Below are 21122 nucleotides of genomic sequence, written 5' to 3' on the forward strand. Positions count from 1 at the left end.
TTACTATATATACACAGTATTTACACATAGTTACACTTCTGTAAAAAACACATGGTAATATGGCAGACCTGATGTCTGAGCGTCACAGCGAGTCTGCAGCATGGCGTGTGATGGGGGCGGAGCTCTGACTGTGTGTGTGTGTGTGTGTGTGTGTGTGTGTGTGTGTGTGTGTGTGTGTGTGTGTGTGTGTGTGTGTGTTGAAGCTGCTGGAGCTGTTTGACAGTGAGGACCCCAGAGAGAGAGACTTCCTGAAGACCATCCTCCACCGCATCTATGGCAAGTTCCTCGGCCTCCGCGCCTACATCCGCCGCCAGATCAACAATATCTTCTACAGGTGAGAACACACACACACACACACACACACACACACACAGGTACAGACCAGTCAGCTGAAGCTCCACCCAGTGCACCCAGTCCGAGTGTCTGACTGGTGCGGTTGTTTGTTGTTTTTACAGGTTTATCTACGAGACAGAACATCACAACGGCATCGCTGAGCTGCTGGAGATCCTGGGGAGGTAACACACACACACACACACACACACACACACACACACAGTGTATAGAGGGTTTATACAGTCATGAAAAACCTGGAAAAGTCATGGAATTTGCTAATGGCATCCAGGGTAGAAAAGTTCTGGAGAACAAAATTTACCCTGAAATTTTTGAAAAAGTCATGGAATTTTTTTTCATAAAACTGTGATGTGTTCAAGGACTGTTTACAGTCTAAGAATAATTTCAGTTTTTACAGTTTCTGGCCTATAAATTGTTGCATTTTAAATGATTTTTTTCAGAAAACATGTTTTTCTTTAAATATCCCCAAATTGTTTTCCTCCAAATTTAAAAAGAAATGGAAAAAATGTTTTCTTTAAAAAATTTTTAAAAATCTGCAATTTTTTTTTCTTTAAAAATCACCAAAGGTGCCAAAATATAATTTAAAAAAAAAATCACCAACAATCTTCAAAGAAAAAAATGTGCAAGTTGGGGTTAAAATACATTTTTTAATTTGACATACCTCCCCTTTTTAGCAGCCCCCCCCCCCCTCAGAAATAACAGACAGTCCCTAAATCACATTGGAATATTCAGTTCTCCTGTTCTGAATTCATTTTTTTTCAAATAATATATATTTAAAAAGCTGTCTGAAAAAGGACCGAAATGGAGTATCGATGGTCGCTTCAGAGAATTTTTGGTCTTTAACATTTCCCTAAATGTCCTGGAAATGTCCTGGTAAAAATGTACGTAAACCCGGATCATACGTCACATATTATGACTCGGTACTTGTGTTGAAGTTGAGCGGCGCTCTAACAGCGTTTCCGTCCGTCAGCATCATCAACGGCTTCGCTCTCCCTCTGAAAGAAGAACACAAGATGTTTCTGATCCGAGTTCTGCTGCCGCTGCACAAAGTCAAGTCCCTCAGCGTGTACCACCCACAGGTCAGAGACACGTTTGACTTCACTGAAGAAAGTCACATAATATCATCCAGCACAGAGACAAATTATTCTCTGACTTTACTGAAGAAAGTATATCGATATATATATAGTTTATATATTCATTATGGCGGTCATTTTGGTCACGATGATCGTGATATTAAAATGTAAAATCGTTACATCTCTGAAAGAAAAAAATAAAATCTAATCCAGCCACTCTGTCTGTCTCTGTCTGTCTCTGTCTGTCTCTGTCTGTGTCTCTGTCCTCTGTCTCTGTCTCTCTGTCTCTGTCTGTCTCTGTCTCTGTCTCTGTCTCTGTCTCTGTCTCTGTCTCTGTCTGTCTATCTCTGTCTGTCTCTGTCTCTCTGTCTCTCTGTCTGTCTCTGTCTGTGTCTCTGTCTCTGTCTCTCTGTCTCTGTCTCTGTCTCTGTCTGTCTGTCTCTGTCTCTGTCTCTGTCTGTCTATCTCTGTCTGTCTCTGTCTCTCTGTCTCTCTGTCTGTCTGTGTGCAGCTGGCGTACTGTGTGGTCCAGTTCCTGGAGAAAGACAGCAGTCTGACAGAGCCGGTGAGTCCCTGCTTTTGGACAGACAGTGGACACATGAAGACATACAAACCTGTGACACACGGCTCAGATGGTGTTTGAGCAGACCCCTGACCCTCTGACCTGCGTGACCTCTGACCCCTGCAGGTGATCATGGGCCTGCTGAAGTTCTGGCCGAAGACTCACAGTCCGAAGGAGGTGATGTTCCTGAACGAGCTGGAGGAGATTCTGGACGTCATCGAGCCCTCCGAGTTCGTCAAGGTCCAGGAGCCGCTCTTCAGGCAGCTCGCCAAGTGTGTGTCCAGCCCGCACTTCCAGGTACGTCCACAACCACCTGAACCACCGCTTGGACCCCCAGAACCCTCTGAAACAGAACCAGGACCAGTGTTAGTTTGTGTCTCTGGCTGTCAGTTTGCTTCTGTAGATGTTTTACGGTAAATGTCCTCAAAAAAGCTAAACTGAAGGATTATTTACATGACCTTGAACCACCTCGTGGTCCAGTCCACTGCAGAGACGCAGCGTCTCCTGGTCCAGTCCACCGCAGAGACGCAGCATCTCCTGGTCCAGTCCACCTCAGAGACGCAGCGTCTCCTGGTCCAGTCCACCGCAGAGACACAGCGTCTCCTGGTCCAGTCCACCGCAGAGACACAGCGTCTCCTGGTCCAGTCCACCTCAGAGACGCAGCGTCTCCTGGTCCAGTCCACCTCAGAGACGCAGCGTCTCCTGGTCCAGTCCACCTCAGAGACGCAGCGTCTCCAGTCCAACCTAGAACCAACTGGTTTATTTTCTCTGTTGTGAATCGTGTTTAAGTCAAAATAAACCAAGAGAAGCAGATTAAAGTCATAAAGACATTTACAGTTCAAATATTTAAAAATATATTTGTTGACCTGATGATGATGATGATGTGATGATGATGAAGAAGGTGACAGTGTGTGTGTATGTGTGTGTTTTCAGGTGGCAGAGAGAGCTCTGTATTACTGGAATAATGAGTACATCATGAGTCTGATCAGCGACAACGCCGCCAAGATCCTCCCCATCATGTTCCCCGCCCTCTACAAGAACTCCAAGAGCCACTGGAACAAGTAACACACACACACACACACACACACTCACACACACACACACACACACTCACACTCACTCACACTATACAATACGACGAAACCGTTTATCCGCAGGCTTCCTGCTGTCATGAAAAACCTGGAAAAGTCATGGAAATTCCAAATTGTAATTTACAGGCCTGGAAAGTTTTGGAAAACTAAAAATACCTTTTAAGTTTTGGAATGTGGAATTTTGTTGCACAAACCTGAATAATAACTCACTTTGTGTTCAGCGGCTGGTGGAGATCTGACCGTCGTGTCTGACAGAATAGTCCTCTAAAAACATCACCGGCCAGTACAGGAGACGCCCAGTTTACTCCGTCAGTCTGTTAGTGTGGCTCACGCACCTCCTCTCTCCTCCTCTCATCTCTCCTCCTCCTCTCTCCTCTCATCTCTCCTCCTCCTCCTCTCTCCTCCTCCTCCTCCTCCTCCTCCTCCTCCCTCCTCCTGCTCCTCCTCAGGACGATCCATGGTCTGATCTATAATGCTCTGAAGCTCTTCATGGAGATGAACCAGAAGCTGTTTGATGACTGCACGCAGCAGTACAAGGCCGAGAAGCAGAAGTAACACACACACACACACACACACACACACACACACACACACACACACACGATCATCAGGTCTGGATTATTGATCAGGTATTGATCGGTTTTCTGTCTGCAGAGAAAAATATAAGCTGAAGGAAAGAGAGGAGATTTGGCACAAGATAGAGGAGCTGGCCCGACAGAACCCACAGGTACTCCTCACCTGCTCACCTGCTCACCTCCTCACCTGCTTACCTCCTCACCTGCTCACCTCCTCACCTGCTTACCTCCTCACCTGCTCACCTCCTCACCTGCTCACCTCCTCACCTGCTTACCTCCTCACCTGCTCACCTGCTTACCTCCTCACCTGTTCCACTGCTCCGCCTGACCTGTGTCCCGCCTCTCCTCCGCTTTGATTGGACGACTGGTTTAAAGAGATAGTGTGGAGCAGCTGCAGAATTTTACATAAAGTTTAACATTTTTTAACTCTGAGCGACTATAAAGCAGCAGGTGTACAGCACTGAGAGCAGCACACTTGATGCCTTGGCACAGCAGAGAGTAAGTCTGAGCAACAGAGCGTAAATACGCAGCAGAGCGTAAATACGCAGCAGCAGAGGGTAAATACGCAGCAGCAGAGTGTAAATACGCAGCAGAGCGTAAATACGCAGCAGCAGAGCGTAAATACGCAGCAGCAGAGGGTAAATACGCAGCAGCAGAGGGTAAATACGCAGCAGCAGAGCGTAAATACGCAGCAGCAGAGCGTAAATACGCAGCAGCAGAGGGTAAATACGCAGCAGCAGAGCGTAAATACGCAGCAGCAGAGGGTAAATACGCAGCAGCAGAGCGTAAATACGCAGCAGAGCGTAAATACGCAGCAGCAGAGCGTAAATACGCAGCAGAGCGTAAATACGCAGCAGCAGAGCGTAAATACGCAGAGGGTAAATACGCAGCAGCAGAGCGTAAATACGCAGCAGCAGAGCGTAAATACGCAGCAGCAGAGGGTAAATACGCAGCAGAGCGTAAATACGCAGCAGCAGAGCGTAAATACGCAGCAGCAGAGGGTAAATACGCAGCAGCAGAGGGTAAATACGCAGCAGCAGAGCGTAAGTACGCAGCAGCAGAGCGTAAATACGCAGCAGCAGAGCGTAAATACGCAGCAGCAGAGGGTAAATATGCAGCAGCAGAGGGTAAATACGCAGCAGCAGAGCGTAAGTACGCAGCAGCAGAGCGTAAATACGCAGCAGCAGAGCGTAAATACGCAGCAGCAGAGGGTAAATATGCAGCAGCAGAGGGTAAATACGCAGCAGCAGAGGGTAAATATGCAGCAGCAGAGGGTAAATACGCAGCAGCAGAGGGTAAATACATAAATATATATGTGGTTGGCTCGTTCAGTGCGTATTAAAATATTGAGGTCATTGTGTAAAAATGAGTTAAATACCTCAGTGTTTTCAGATATATGCATGTATCTGTGTGTGTACATACAGCACAGATTTATTTAAAGTTTATGTTTTTGGTATTTTTGCCTTTGTCAGATAGGGCAGATCAACAGTGTGAAACAGGGAGGGGGGACGACATACAGCAAAAGACCTCAAGCTGGATTCGAACCCGCGGCTGCTGCGGCACAGACAGTGCCATTGTTCATAGGGCGTCTGCTTTATCCACTAAGCCACCGTTGCCCTGACCACTTTTAGTTGTCGTTTTTACTTTATCACACTTTAAACCGTCTTGTTTTTCTTGCCCTGTCAGACACTGTGTAACATGAAGTTAATATAATATTTCATTAACTGTTTCTCCTCCTTTCAGAGCAATAAGCTCCACCCCCTGCGCCCTGGACTCCACCCACAGGAAGAGGTCTGTTCTGTAACAGTAATAGTAATAATAATAATAATAATAATAATAATAATAATAATTGCCAAAATATCTCTTTTTATTTTCTTGCTCAGAGCTCAGTCATTTCAGAGAGTTTATGGTCTTTAAATGTGTCTCAAAGTCCTGGAAAGATCCTGGAAATTTATGTGAAAAAATGTGTATGAATCCTGTGGATATATTTTTGTTTGTATTTGCAGTACGTGTTGACTGACATTAGATGTATTTCTGTGTACTTGCATTTGCAGTACATGTTGTACAGTGACAGTACCGTGGCCGTGTACTCGATGGAAACAGAGACTCCGACAGCTGAAGACATCCAGCTGCTGAAGAAGACTGTGGAGAGCGAGGCCGCACAGGTGACCAATCGATCAATCAATCGATGGATCAGTGAGTCACGTGTCGAGCTGTCGGAGCAGCTGATTGGCTGACTGCCTGTGTTTTTTCTCCCTGCTCAGGGTCTGAAGGACCTGAAGAAGGACAAGGTCCTGATGAGGAGGAAGTCGGAGCTGCCGCAGGACGTCTACACCATCAAAGCTCTGGAGGCTCACAAGAGAGCCGAGGAGTACCTGACAGCCAATCAGGAGGCCCTCTGACCGGGGGGGCGGTCCCTTCTTAGCCTGACTCTCTGATTGGTGGAAGCTGCCGTGGGCTCGGACGCCGCAACTCTCTGACCCCTGGCGGCCAGAACAAGTAGGACACTGTGTAGACGTCTGTCCCGCGTCCTGTCTCAACCTGTGTCATCTGTACCTGCACCACACCGCAACCAGGTGTCCTGACCTCCACCGGGTGACCTGACCTCCACCGGGTGACCTGACCTCCACCGGGACCCTGACCGCCACCGGGACCCTGACCGCCACCGGGTGAATTTGACTGCTGCCACATACACGCACAGACTGAAGGTCATCACCAGCGGACCTTTTCTACGGCGGGAACTCGGTGAGCTGCGAATAAACCTGTCGTATTCGATTCTGCTGCGGTCCCACTGTTTGGTTCCACCGTTCTCCTCCGAACGAGTTCAGAAATGTGTTTTAATTCCGTTTATTTCTGAAAATATCTCCCAAAACAAAGTGATCAAATGTTAAACTACGTCCGAATTTAAAAACTAAAAACATTTAATCTCTAAAAACCAAACCGATCAGCAGCTGAACCAAACTCCATGAAACCAGGTTCTCTATCAATGAATAAATGCATGCAAAAAGAAGAATAAATCAATGCATGTAGCAATAAATCAATAAATCCGGACCGTACTGGCTCTTACCGGCTTGTATTGGTTCATACCGGTTCTTGACAGTTCGAACTAGTTCTTACTGGTTCTTACCAGTTTATACTGGCGCTCACCTGTTCGCACTGGCTCTTACTGGTTTGTACTTGCTCTTACCAGTTTATACTGGTTCTTACTGGTTCGTTTCGGGTCAATAAGTTCCCGCCGTACATCACGTCTGTCCCGGGACACCGGAACGCAGCACACATGAATTCACAGACGCTATGACAGCTGCTTCGCTCCAGAGCCCCGCCTCCTCCACTAGACCCACCAATCACCCGTCAGCACGGACCTGGGACTGGAGACTGAGGCAGCGCCACACGGACTGATGATAAAGATGATGAAGATGACGATGACGATGACGAGGAGACACAGTGAATGTAGACGTCCAATCAGCATCCAGCTGCTGACCCCGACAGAACCTTTGAGTCCAACCCGATTTATTTAGTTTTTCCTTTAAATGTTTGTTTGTCTGTCAGTTATATGGAGGACCAAAAATGACTTGACTATCCATAAATAAATAAATGCAAGACAGAAGTACAGAAATTAGTAAATACAGTAATAAATATGAAAATAAATACAGGAAGAAATAAAGAAATTAATGTACAAATAAATACAATACATTTAAGTACACACAGGAAATGATACGGGAATAAATGGAAATAATTGCAGAAAAAATATACATCATTAAATTAAGACAGGAATTACTAAATGAATACTAAAAAATACAGAAATAAATATACAGATAAATACAACAAAACAGAATTACATAAATAACTATGGAAATGCATAAATTGATATGGAAATAAATGAATACAGGAGTAATTAAAGAGAATACATAAATATGAAAATGAATAAATAAATGCATGAGCAAATGAAAACTTAACATGAAATAAATAAATACCTTCAATTTATTTTGACACTTTTTACAAATACATTTATTCATGCATTTATTTCAACATTTATTCCCTTATTTATATCTGCATTTGTTTGTATATTTCTGTATTCATTTATTTATACATTTATGTATTAACAATTGTATCATTTTTTATTTTATTTTATATGTTTGTCCACCAGTCATACGGAGGACCGAAAATGACTCAACTATCAATAAATTGAGAAATACAAGACAAAAGTACATAAATAAATATATACGTTAATATGAAAATAAAGACATTTAAAAAATGCGTGCATGATATAAATGTACGAATAATTACAAGAAATATAAATAAATACAGAAATACATCGGTCAATACGGAATTAAATGAATTCATACAGGAATAGATGAAAGAAATTTTTGAAAAGAGTAAATAGATAATATGTAACTGAATTAATAAATGAATAAATAAAGTTGATAACTGAACATGAATTAAATTAACGCTTTAAATGTATTTCTACACTGTACAACTGCATTTATTCATGCATGTATTTCCTTATATTTTCCAACATTTTTAAAAAAACATTTTATGTCTGTATTTATTAATTTATTCAGTCATTTATTGACACGTGTCATTTTTTGTCCTCCGTATGTTCACGCTGTCATGACTTCATCGAGTCTGAACCAATGAGAGCAGCTGTTTCTTCGGTGTTTTTATTATTGTTTTAAATTTGTTGCTCAGAGAACAAAGATGGTTCGTCTGTACGAGACGAAGACGCCGCTCTTCAGGTCGCGACGCGTTCAGGCGTTATGGGACTTTATGCAGCTGCGGGAGAGGAAGCGTTTGAGCGTCGCGATTACAGCCGACGTCTGAACGTTCGCCTGCGACCGAACCGAACCACGACACGCTTTGTCTGAATTTGAGGTTCAGAGTTCGTTTCAGAACCTCGTGATCCTCGTGAGGATCACAAACGTGTTTAAACTGCACATCTGTGCCACACGTTGAAGCTCCCATGATCCTCTGCTGTCTGTGTCCTGTTTACACACCGTCTGAGCGGTTTCACTTCCTGCGTTAAATGCTGCCTCACATGTTGTGCCATGAAAAAACAAAGAGAATCATTTCGATCTTTCTCTTCTAAATTCACCGCGACTTTTAATTAGTGAGAAGAACACGAAGGTTTCAGGACGTCGTGTCCGTCGGCGGCGGTCAGCGGCGGCCTTTTTATTATAATTCACGTCACAAATGCAGGCGGCTTTTTGTCACAAAAATTAACCTAAATGTCACGAAGGCGCAAAAAACTCTCACAAATGTAAAGCTGGTCGTTCTGAACTGAAACACTAAAAATGTGCTTTTATTTTTCAAACTCAACTCAAATTATCTCAGTTTTTATTAAAGCAACATTTTATTATTTATTACTTAAATTTTCAGTAAATGTAAGTAAAGTAGATTTCTGCTGACAAATAGTTTCACAACAAAGTGCATATTTCCTCAAATAAGATGAATGTTTGGATGAAAACACGAGATAAATGTCGTCTAAGAGCAAAAACAATTCTGTTCTTCAGAGAAACAAAAAGTTTTAGACGTTTGCTGCATTTTTCCTCATCCAAAACCTTAACATATTAAAAACATGGAAGTGCTTTTTTTTTTTTTTACAGAGATGCGTGATAAACAGACTTAATTTATCCAGACGAGGATTGTAAAACACTAAAGTAAGTTTTTGATGAAAAAAGCAATAAATGTCAAAAAAATAGCTACAAAAACAAAGTTTCAGAGAGAATCTTCCGTCAGCGCGAGTTTCCTTGTGGGAAAATATTTGATAAATGTCGTAAAAAGTGCATTTCTGTCACGATCTAAAATGTCCATTTTTAGAAGTCAAAGTTTATTTTCTGACAAAAACACATAAATGTAATGAATGTAGACGTTTACTTCAGAAAAACCGCTCAGAAGGTTTCAGAGTTCACGCTGAGAAGATTTTCCTCTGCGTGCTTTTGTTTTCTTCACAAGAAAAATGAAACTTAATGTTCTCTGACAGAAAAGACTCCAAACTAAAACGCCTCCGTTTTAAAAGTGACCGCAGCAGACACAAACTGGCTGCAGCACATTTTTCATCGTGGAAAACTTTGTTTCTTTTCCCATAAAAACACTAAAAGTCATTAATGTACTCGTTAAAGTCCATTTGTCCTCACTGAAAACACTTGAGAAAAGCCTTTTGGGAAGTGTGATGTTAAAGCGGACCTTAAAGGGTTAAACACACTTTGAGGAAAGACATCAAAGTGAGCTGATTTTTCATTTTTTTGGACACGAAAAACATTTGGTTCAAAAATGCTTGAGTGTTTTTTGACATTTGAAGATGCAGTTTGGTGACGTTTGTCCAACAGACACGAGTGCGTTTGTGTGACAGGAAGTTCTTAAAGTAGAAAATGTGTTGGCGAGCCGATCGATTGTGATCAATAATCCAGATTCAGTCAATCTGAGGCACGAAATGTCCCTCTGTCCATCTGTCCGTCCATCTGTCTCTGTCCGTCTGTGTTTAAATAATCTCTGCTGCAGAAACAAACAGAATATATGAACTTTTACTCGTCACGTGCAGTTACTGTTGTATATGTGTATGGACACGTGACCACGCCCACTCCCACAAACCACACCCCTCATGTGACAAGCCACGCCCCCTCCGCTGTGACTTTTTCGCCTCTTTTATTTTGTTATTTCCTGGTGAGCTGGTTTCCGTACACGTCGTCCTCTTCTCGCCGGCGTGTGATTTGCTGTCAATCATTCCAGTGGTGGGTTAGGCCCGCCCACCTCTCCGTGCCGCCGCTAGAGAAAATGGCCGCCGCAGCTCCGAGTCCAAAGAGCTGATCTGAGAGGTTTTTTTAAAAAGTATTTTTACACACGTACTGTGTACTGCAGATTGGGGATCGTCCAGAAGGGGAACAGGTGAATATCTTTATTGATTATTGAATGAGTCGTTAATCTTTTAAGCCAGGTGTCTGATCATCGATTTTATTTTGTTTAATCCTGATCAAATATTTAAACAAATATATTTAAACAAATATATTAACTTTGAAATAGTGAGAAATTAATGGGTTTGGAATTTGAATTTATTTAAAAAAAATTTAAAAAGCTACAGAAAATGTTGAGGGAGAAAAGTAAAAAGCAGGGGAAATTTTCAGGGATTCATTTTTTTTAGAAAGGCCGGAAAGAAAAAAATTATGGGAAAGTTAAAAGCTAGGGAAAAGATTTATGGAAAAAAATAAAACACTAGGAGAAAGGAAAAAGTTAAGGAAAACTTTTGAGGAAAAAGGTAAAAAAAAAAATCAAATTTGGAAAAGTAAAAATTTTGAGAAAAAAATCAAAAGAATTTAAGGAAAAAACTAAAAAGCTATGGCAAATTATCTACAATTATTATATATTTCTTATATAGATATTTAAAATGAAGCGACAGAATTATTTTAGCTTTGATATACTTTTTCCAGATCATTTCCTCGTTTGTTTTTTGTTTTACTTTTTCTGTTTCTTTTTTCTTTTTACAATTTTTTTGTCATTTCTCATTTGGTGGCTCGTTGCTTTCCCTCCGTGTTTTTGAAAAAAATCAAGCCACTTTTCTGAGGTTTCAAAGGGTTAAATATCACACAAACTTCAGTTTAAACGTAGAAAGCTTCCCTCCGGATACATTTCTTTGAACAGATTCTGCTTTCTTTAATATTTTGTGCTTATTTTGTTTTTCAGACTTTTTGTGTCTGTTGAGACGTTGATGAAGACCGCGGCTGCAGATGATGATGATGATGATGATGATGATGATGATGATGATGATGATGATGATGAAGGTCAGTTCACTGTCAGACGCGTTTATTCCCTGAAAACAAAGCTAACTGATTAGCGCCTGAACCAAACCCCATGGAAATTTCTTGCGATTTTAGGGTCCAACGGTGCAGACTCTCGTTTGTCCAGTAAACTCTCCTCAGATCAGGATGAAAATTTTAGAGCACGTTTTCCGTTTTGTCCGGCGGCGGCACGATTATCGATACACCGACTCAAAGGTGAAACATTTCATGATATAAAAACGTGATGGCGATCTGTGAGATTTCAAGCCGAACGCTGCTTCCCGTCATCCTGTACATATGTTGTACTTAAATCAGAGAGAACGTTACATAGTATGAAAGTCCGATTTTGTACAGATGTTCATGTATGTACAGAACAAAATAAGAAGAAATAAAGTGGACATGTTTGACAATCACAGTTTCTGTCTGTGACACCAACAGATTCACACACACACACACACACACACACACACACACACACTGTCAGATTATTGATCATTAAAGAATAATTGAAAACGTTTCTGTGAAAACTGGAATGTGACTTAATCCTCAATATTAAAAACAATGTTCACAATCAGACTTCATCAAATTGTTTATTTCTACAGAAGACGGGCGGCCGGTTTATAGTTTACGGTTTGGCGTCTTGAAATTGTTCGTGTCCTTGTTTTGGTCGAACAACAGTCTGAATTTGTGCACAAAAACATAAAAACAAGCTTTTACTGGATCGAACACAAAATTAATTTGGCTTTCAGCTTCTGTGTGTGAACTAAAAGTTTTCACAACGTTGTTTGACGAGAAAATATTTTTTTTCTTTAAACAGTTTACATGTCATGCTAACGTTTGTTAGCCAATGGTTCAGTTCAAGTAAATATTCATGTTACTGTCGACAATAAAAAATCAAATCACCAAATTTACAATGTTGTACTGACATTAGCTACGAGCTAACTCTAGCCGTTTTCTCTCTCCACTTGATTAAATGTGTTAAGTCTCTCAGAAGCTAACCGTTAGCTGAGGTTAGCCCACTACAACCAATTGGTGAGCTAACTAGCTAACAAGCCAAGTTTGGTTACTATTGATTGTTTTATTCATTTTTTTTTACCATTATATTGTTTTATTTATTATCACCCAACCTATTTAGTTCTCTAAACTCTTCTTAACTTAGCAAATAAGCTAATTGATGTGATTTAATTAAAAACAATATATTGAATATAACTAATTATAATTATTTAAATAAACATTTATTACAGCTAACTTTAATAATAATGTTGGCTAATGTTACAGTCAGAAATAAAACAGATTTAAATCAAGAAAAAACCATTTGACTTTGGTAGCTCACGAGCATATTAGCTAATATTAGTTTGTAAATGCTAGCTAACAAACGCTTGCTGGCTTTCTAACTGACGTTATCTCACCAGCTAACAAGCAACGGTTTAATGACATTACAGTTTTTATTAATATTGTTTGTTTTATTCAACTTTTTACCATTCTATTGTTTTTTCACCCAGCCTGCTTATGCTAGCTAACGTTAACAAGCTAACTAATTTCCATTTGTTAATCTCACCAGTTTAAATGATTTTAAATGAGCTCGTTAGTGTTTTGCCATCTCATTTGGTTGAAACACAGTTTGAGTAAAATATTAGTAGCCATCTGGCTGACTAATATCAAATACTTAGTGTTAGCTTTCTGGCGTTAGCACCTGAGCGTGGGTTTACCATCAGAATACATTTTTGACAATGTTAAGTTTTTATTAAATGTTTGTTAGCTACCTAGCTAATGTTAGCATGACTTTTTTTCCTGTTACAGCACAAACACAAAACAAAAGCATGCTAAGCTAAGGTAGCTTCATGCTATAACGCTTTGCATCACTGAGCTGCAGCTTCAGAGATTTATTTCACTGAATAAATGTTGGGATTCAGTTTTTCTCTCGTACAATGTGATGACTGGTGTTAAGTTAGCAGTCCAGAATCCAGAGTCTGACTGAGTCCAGCTGAATCCAGAGTCCGTCAGAGTCTGACTGAGTCCAGCTGAATCCAGAGTCCGTCAGAGTCTGACTGAGTCCAGCTGAATCCAGAGTCCGACTGAGTCCAGAGTCCAGCTGAATCCAGAGTCCAGCAGAGACCAGCTGAACCCAGAGTCTGGCAGAGTCGAGCTGAGTCTGACTGAGTCCGGCAGAGTCCAGAGTCCAGGAGAGTCCGACTGAGTCCAGAGTCCAAGAGAGTCCGACTGAGTCCAGAGTCCAGCTGAATCCAGAGTCAGGCAGAGCCCAGCTGAATCCAGAGTCCAGAGTCAAGATGGCAACACTGGTACCTGGGATATTTTAACCTCACTGCAGGGTAGCAGGGGTAAGTGGGTGCGAGTCGTCCGTTTTTATTTACAGTCTATGGTTGTAGTATCGTCTGTCATCACAAGCCAGTAAGAAAAAACATTAAAAAATGTCGTCAAAAATGAGAAAATATAGCATGTTATAAAAATGATCACAAAAACATCATAGCACTGTATTTCTGTAAAAATGCCCCAAAAAAGTCATAATACAGTATATCATCAATAGGTCAAAAAGGTCTTTGAATATGTATGTCATGTATGTCATGTCATGAGTATGTCATCCCAAATGTCATAAAACGTAAGTACGCCATCAAAAAAAACCATCAAAAACGTCACACTTAATTAGTCGTCAAAAATGTCATAATATACTGTGTTGTCAAAAAGAGCCAAATCCTAGTATAGAATTTTGTCAAAAGTGCGTCAAATTCCGTATATCAAGTCATCAAAAATGTCATTGTACAGTATGTTGTCAAAAAATGACCGGAACACAGCATAGTATAGTATATCGTCCAAAATTACTAAAAATGACCCCAAATTGTTAGTATAGTATGTTGCAAGAAAGGCCAAAAATTGTCATAGTATGTCATCAAAAATACCCAAAATATCACAAAAAAATGTTATAGTACAATATGTTGTCAAAAATGACCCAGAAACATCAGCGTATAGTATGTCGTTGAAAATGACCCAAATTGCAAAAAATTCATAGAATGATGTCAATAATGGCCCAAAAATGACCAAGTATTATACACTGTCGAAATGACATCATTGTGTTGTATTTTGTCAAAAATAACCCAAAAATGTTATAGTATAATATGTTGTTGAAATGACTTGAAATCACTCAAAAACGTTAGTAGACATACGTAGTATGTCATCAAAACAATGACACAAAAACATCAAATTATATTATGTTGTCGAAATATGACCCAAAATTATCCAAAAATGACCCCAAAACATCATAGTATAGTATGTCATTGAAAAAGATCCAAAATGGCACCAACTGTTTTTTTAAGTCATTTATTTATCAGGAGAATCTTGATGGGAACGTCATCGGTTAATCAGCTGACGTCTCACGACAAATCAATGTTAAACTGATCAGCTGACGTCTCACGACAAATCAATGTTAAACTGATCAGCTGACGTCTCACGACAAATCAATGTTAAACTGATCAGCTGACGTCTCACGACAAATCAATGTTAAACTGATCAGCTGACGTCTCACGACAAATCAATGTTAAACTGATCAGCTGACGTCTCACGACAAATCAATGTTAAACTGAGCGGCATAAAAGCAAAATGAAACAGGTGTTTTCAAAAAACAGACATTGACTTTCAGCAGCTTCACGCTGACTCTAAATTTTAACAAAATAAAAACTGATGATTTCACTCAGAATATTTACAGTCTCGACTCTCCGTCAGCGTCCCTGAAGTGGTCCCGGTTCCTCTGGAGTCCCTTACTGATGATGTCGTTGTGTTGCGTTCAGGGTCCACTGATGTTGCTCCGGCGGGGCAGACGCAGGGCGGCGGCGCTCTGCCGACTCTGCAGCGTGTTCTGGACCAGGTCCTTCCACTGATCGTCTGAGATCTCTCTGGCCCACGACGGCACGCCAAGAGACGGTAACGCCACGGCAGCCATGGTCCTCTTCACCAGCTCCACATGGTCTGCAGGGACACAGGAAGTGATGTCAGGAGACAGGAAACAAAGCTACTCGTCTCACCTTAAAAAGTTATCAATGAGTGAAACTGCAGGTAAGAAAAAAGTATGATTGCTTTTTAATTTTGTGAAAGGACTTTTTATGTGAATTTTGTACAATGACGTTTGGTGTTTGACCTATTATCACGTTTTGGGGTAATTTTAAGTTTTTCAACATACCGTACCGAATCGTTTTTGGTGTTTATTTTTTAATCATTCTATTCCATGGCGTGTCATGCTATTGTATGTGGATTCCAACTTTTCATTTAAAGTACATTTTAAGTACATTTAAAATGTCTTAAAAACACTTGGAACCTTAAATAGCGTGCCGAGACATGCCATGGCAAAATATTTTGCATAAACTATCAAAAACAGCATAAAGTTGCATACTCAAAACAAAGACCGAAAAAGTCATACTATAGTATTGCCTTTTTGGTGAAAAATGTCGAAATTTAAAATGTCTTAAAAACACTTGGAATCCACCTTAAATAGCGTGCCGAGACATGCCATCGCAAAATATTTTGCATAAACTATCAAAAACACCATAAAATTGCATGTTGAAAAAAACGGGCGAAAAAGTCATACTATAGTATTGCCTTTGTGGTGAAAAATGTCAAAATTTAAAATGTCTTAAAAACACTTGGAATCCACCTTAAATAGCGTGCCGAGACATGCCATCGCAAAATATTTTGCATAAACTATCAAAAACACCATAAAATTGCATGTTGAAAAAAACGGGCGAAAAAGTCATACTATAGTATTGCCTTTGTGGTGAAAAATGTCAAAATTTAAAATGTCTTAAAAACACTTGGAATCCACCTTAAATAGCGTGCCGAGACATGCCATGGCAAAATATTTTGCATAAACTATCAAAAACAGCATAAAATTGCATACTGAAAACAATGACCGAAAAAGTCATACTATAGTATTGCCTTTTTGGTGAAAAATGTCAAAATTTAAAATGTCTTAAAAACACTTGGAATCCACCTTAAATAGCGTGCCGAGACATGCCATCGCAAAATATTTTGCATAAACTATCAAAAACACCATAAAATTGCATGTTGAAAAAAACGGGCGAAAAAGTCATACTATAGTATTGCCTTTGTGGTGAAAAATGTCAAAATTTAAAATGTCTTAAAAACACTTGGAATCCACCTTAAATAGCGTGCCGAGACATGCCATCGCAAAATATTTTGCATAAACTATCAAAAACACCATAAAATTGCATGTTGAAAAAAACGGGCGAAAAAGTCATACTATAGTATTGCCTTTGTGGTGAAAAATGTCAAAATTTAAAATGTCTTAAAAACACTTGGAATCCACCTTAAATAGCGTGCCGAGACATGCCATCGCAAAATATTTTGCATAAACTATCAAAAACACCATAAAATTGCATGTTGAAAAAAACGGGCGAAAAAGTCATACTATAGTATTGCCTTTTTGGTGAAAAATGTCAAAATTTAAAATGTCTTAAAAACACTTGGAATCCACCTTAAATAGCGTGCCGAGACATGCCATGGCAAAATATTTTGCATAAACTATCAAAAACAGCATAAAATTGCATACTGAAAACAATGACCGAAAAAAAAAGTCATACTATAGTATTGCCTTTTTGGTGAAAAATGTCAAAATTTAAAATGTCTTAAAAACACTTGGAATCCACCTTAAATAGTGTGCCGAGACATGCCATGGAAAAATATTTTGCATAAACTATCAAAAACAGCATAAAATTGCATACTCAAAACAAAGACCGAAAAAGTCATACTATAGTATTGCCTTTTTGGTAAAAAATGTCGAAATTTAAAATGTCTTAAAAACACTTGGAATCCACCTTAAATAGCGTGCCGAGACATGCCATCGCAAAATATTTTGCATAAACTATCAAAAACACCATAAAATTGCATGTTGAAAAAAACGGGCGAAAAAGTCATACTATAGTATTGCCTTTGTGGTGAAAAATGTCAAAATTTAAAATGTCTTTAAAACACTTGGAATCCACCTTAAATAGCGTGCCGAGACATGCCATGGCAAAATATTTTGCATAAACTATCAAAAACAGCATAAAATTGCATACTGAAAACAATGACCGAAAAAAAAAGTCATACTATAGTATTGCCTTTGTGGTGAAAAATGTCAAAATTTAAAATGTCTTAAAAACACTAGGAATCCACCTTAAATAGCGTGCCGAGACATGCCATCGCAAAATATTTTGCATAAACTATCAAAAACAGCATAAAATTGCATACTGAAAACAATGACCGAAAAAAAAGTCATACTATAGTATTGCCTTTTTGGTGAAAAATGTCAAAATTTAAAATGTCTTAAAAACACTTGGAATCCACCTTAAATAGTGTGCCGAGACATGCCATGGCAAAATATTTTGCATAAACTATCAAAAACAGCATAAAATTGCATACTGAAAACAATGACCGAAAAAAAGTCATACGATAGTATTGCCTTTTTGGTAAAAAATGTCGAAATTTAAAATGTCTTAAAAACACTTGGAATCCACCTTAAATAGCGTGCCGAGACATGCCATCGCAAAATATTTTGCATAAACTATCAAAAACAGCATAAAATTGCATACTGAAAACAATGACCGAAAAAAAAAGTCATACTATAGTATTGCCTTTGTGGTGAAAAATGTCAAAATTTAAAATGTCTTAAAAACACTTGGAAACCACCTTAAATAGCGTGCCGAGACATGCCATCGCAAAATATTTTGCATAAACTATCAAAAACAGCATAAAATTGCATGTTGAAAAAAACGGGCGAAAAAGTCATACTATAGTATTGCCTTTTGGTAAAAATGTCAAAATTTAAAATGTCTTAAAACACGAGGAATCCACCTTAAATAGCGTGCCGAGACATGCCATCGCAAAATATTTTGCATAAACTATCAAAAACAACATAAAATTGCATACTGAAAACAATGACCGAAAAAGTCATACTATAGTATTGCCTTTGTGGTGAAAAATGTCGAAATTTAAAATGTCTTAAAAACACTTGGAATCCACCTTAAATAGCGTGCCGAGACATGCCATGGCAAAATATTTTGCATAAACTATCAAAAACAGCATAAAATTGCATACTGAAAACAATGACCGAAAAAAAGTCATACTATAGTATTGCCTTTTTGGTAAAAAATGTCGAAATTTAAAATGTCTTAAAAACACTTGGAATCCACCTTAAATAGCGTGCCGAGACATGCCATCGCAAAATATTTTGCATAAACTATCAAAAACAGCATAAAATTGCATGTTGAAAAAAACGGGCGAAAAAGTCATACTATAGTATTGCCTTTTGGTGAAAAATGTCAAAATTTAAAATGTCTTAAAAACACTTGGAATCCACCTTAAATAGCGTGCGAGACATGCCATCGCAAAATATTTTGCATAAACTATCAAAAACACCATAAAATTGCATGTTGAAAAAAGCGAAAAAAGTCATACTATAGTATTGCCTTTGTGGTGAAAAATGTCAAAATTTAAAATGTCTTAAAAACACTTGAAACCACCTTAAATAGCGTGCCGAGACATGCCATCGCAAAATATTTTGCATAAACTATCAAAAACACCATAAAATTGCATGTTGAAAAAAACGGGCGAAAAAGTCATACTATAGTATTGCCTTTTTGGTGAAAAATGTCAAAATTTAAAATGTCTTAAAAACACTTGGAAACCACCTTAAATAGCGTGCCGAGACATGCCATCGCAAAATGTTTTGCATAAACTATCAAAATCAGCATAAAATTGCATACTGAAAACAATGACCGAAAAAAAGCCATACTATAGTGTTGCCTTTTTGGTAAAAAATGTTGAAATTTAAAATGTCTTAAAAACACTTGGAATCCACCTTAAATAGCGTGCCGAGACATGCCATCGCAAAATATTTTGCATAAACTATCAAAAACAGCATAAAATTGCATACTGAAAACAATGATCAAAAAAAGTCATACTATAGTATTGCCTTTGTGGTGAAAAATGTCAAAATTTAAAATGTCTTAAAACACTTGAAACCACCTTAAATAGCGTGCCGAGACATGCCATCGCAAAATATTTTGCATAAACTATCAAAAACAGCATAAAATTGCATACTGAAAACAATGACCGAAAAAAAGCCATACTATAGTATTGCCTTTTTGGTAAAAAATGTCGAAATTTAAAATGTCTTAAAAACACTTGGAATCCACCTTAAATAGCGTGCCGAGACATGCCATCGCAAAATATTTTGCATAAACTATCAAAAACACCATAAAATTGCATGTTGAAAAAAACGGGCGAAAAAGTCATACTATAGTATTGCCTTTTTGGTGAAAAATGTCAAAATTTAAAATGTCTTAAAAACACTTGAAACCACCTTAAATAGCGTGCCGAGACATGCCATCGCAAAATATTTTGCATAAACTATCAAAAACAGCATAAAATTGCATACTGAAAACAATGACCGAAAAAAAAAGTCATACTATAGTATTGCCTTTTTGGTGAAAAATGTCAAAATTTAAAATGTCTTAAAAACACTTGGAAACCACCTTAAATAGCGTGCCGAGACATGCCATCGCAAAATATTTTGCATAAACTATCAAAAACAGCATAAAATTGCATACTGAAAACAATGACCGAAAAAAAAAGTCATACTATAGTATTGCCTTTTTGGTGAAAAATGTCAAAATTTAAAATGTCTTAAAAACACTTGGAATCCACCTTAAATAGCGTGCCGAGACATGCCATCGCAAAATATTTTGCATAAACTATCAAAAACAGCATAAAATTGCATGTTGAAAAAAGCAGGCGAAAAAAGTCATACTATAGTATTGCCTTTTTGGTGAAAAATGTCAAAATTTAAAATGTCTTAAAAACACTAGGAATCCACCTTAAATAGCGTGCCGAGACATGCCATCGCAAAATATTTTGCATAAACTATCAAAAACAGCATAAAATTGCATACTGAAAACAATGACCGAAAAAAGTCATACTATAGTATTGCCTTTTTGGTAAAAAATGTCGAAATTTAAAATGTCTTAAAAACACTTGGAATCCACCTTAAATAGCGTGCCGAGACATGCCATCGCAAAATATTTTGCATAAACTATCAAAAACAGCATAAAATTGCATGTTGAAAAAAACGGGCGAAAAAGTCATACTATAGTATTGCCTTTTTGGTGAAAAATGTCAAAATTTAAAATGTCTTAAAAACACTTGGAATCCACCTTAAATAGCGTGCCGAGACATGCCATCGCAAAATATTTTGCATAAACTATCAAAAACACCATAAAATTGCATGTTGAAAAAAACGGGCGAAAAAGTCATACTATAGTATTGCCTTTGTGGTGAAAAATGTCAAAATTTAAAATGTCTTAAAAACACTTGGAAACCACCTTAAATAGCGTGCCGAGACATGCCATCGCAAAATATTTTGCATAAACTATCAAAAACACCATAAAATTGCATGTTGAAAAAAGCGGCGAAAAAGTCATACTATAGTATTGCCTTTTGGTGAAAAATGTCAAAATTTAAAATGTCTTAAAAACACTTGGAATCCACCTTAAATAGCGTGCGAGACATGCCATCGCAAAATATTTTGCATAAACTATCAAAAACAGCATAAAATTGCATACTGAAAACAATGACCGAAAAAAAAGTCATACTATAGTATTGCCTTTTTGGTGAAAAATGTCAAAATTTAAAATGTC

General features: G+C 38.5%; 2 protein-coding genes across 4 annotated transcripts in view; one reads left to right on the plus strand and one right to left on the minus strand.

Annotated features, from left to right (window-relative positions):
- Positions 1-11831, plus strand: part of ppp2r5d (protein phosphatase 2, regulatory subunit B', delta) — a 21209-nt gene extending 9378 nt beyond the window's left edge. The window contains exons 7-18 of one of the 2 annotated variants that reach the window (XR_015778559.1): positions 204-334; positions 456-515; positions 1322-1430; positions 1936-1989; positions 2113-2283; positions 2920-3047; positions 3527-3628; positions 3732-3804; positions 5396-5443; positions 5707-5817; positions 5917-6397; positions 11327-11831. Coding sequence is in view for 1 of the 2 variants with exons in the window: in XM_088086909.1 (XP_087943035.1) it covers positions 204-334; positions 456-515; positions 1322-1430; positions 1936-1989; positions 2113-2283; positions 2920-3047; positions 3527-3628; positions 3732-3804; positions 5396-5443; positions 5707-5817; positions 5917-6054 (1125 nt within the window). In the remaining variant the exon portion in view is untranslated. Of the gene's footprint in view, positions 1-203; positions 335-455; positions 516-1321; positions 1431-1935; positions 1990-2112; positions 2284-2919; positions 3048-3526; positions 3629-3731; positions 3805-5395; positions 5444-5706; positions 5818-5916 lie in introns of both variants that reach the window. The other variant, XM_088086909.1, reaches the window with a different exon arrangement.
- A 1951-nt stretch (positions 11832-13782) lies between these two features.
- Positions 13783-21122, minus strand: part of mea1 (male-enhanced antigen 1) — a 51392-nt gene continuing 44052 nt past the window's right edge. For both annotated transcript variants that reach the window (XM_088086941.1, XM_088086942.1), the window contains exon 4: positions 13783-15399. In XM_088086941.1, coding sequence (XP_087943067.1) covers positions 15218-15399 — 182 coding nt within the window. In that variant the 3' untranslated portion in view covers positions 13783-15217. The remainder of the gene's footprint in view (positions 15400-21122) is intronic.

Source organism: Plectropomus leopardus, chromosome 13 (assembly GCF_026936395.1).
Source record: "Plectropomus leopardus strain MGB_pleo_1.0 chromosome 13, ASM2693639v1, whole genome shotgun sequence".
Taxonomy (NCBI): domain Eukaryota; kingdom Metazoa; phylum Chordata; class Actinopteri; order Perciformes; family Serranidae; genus Plectropomus; species Plectropomus leopardus.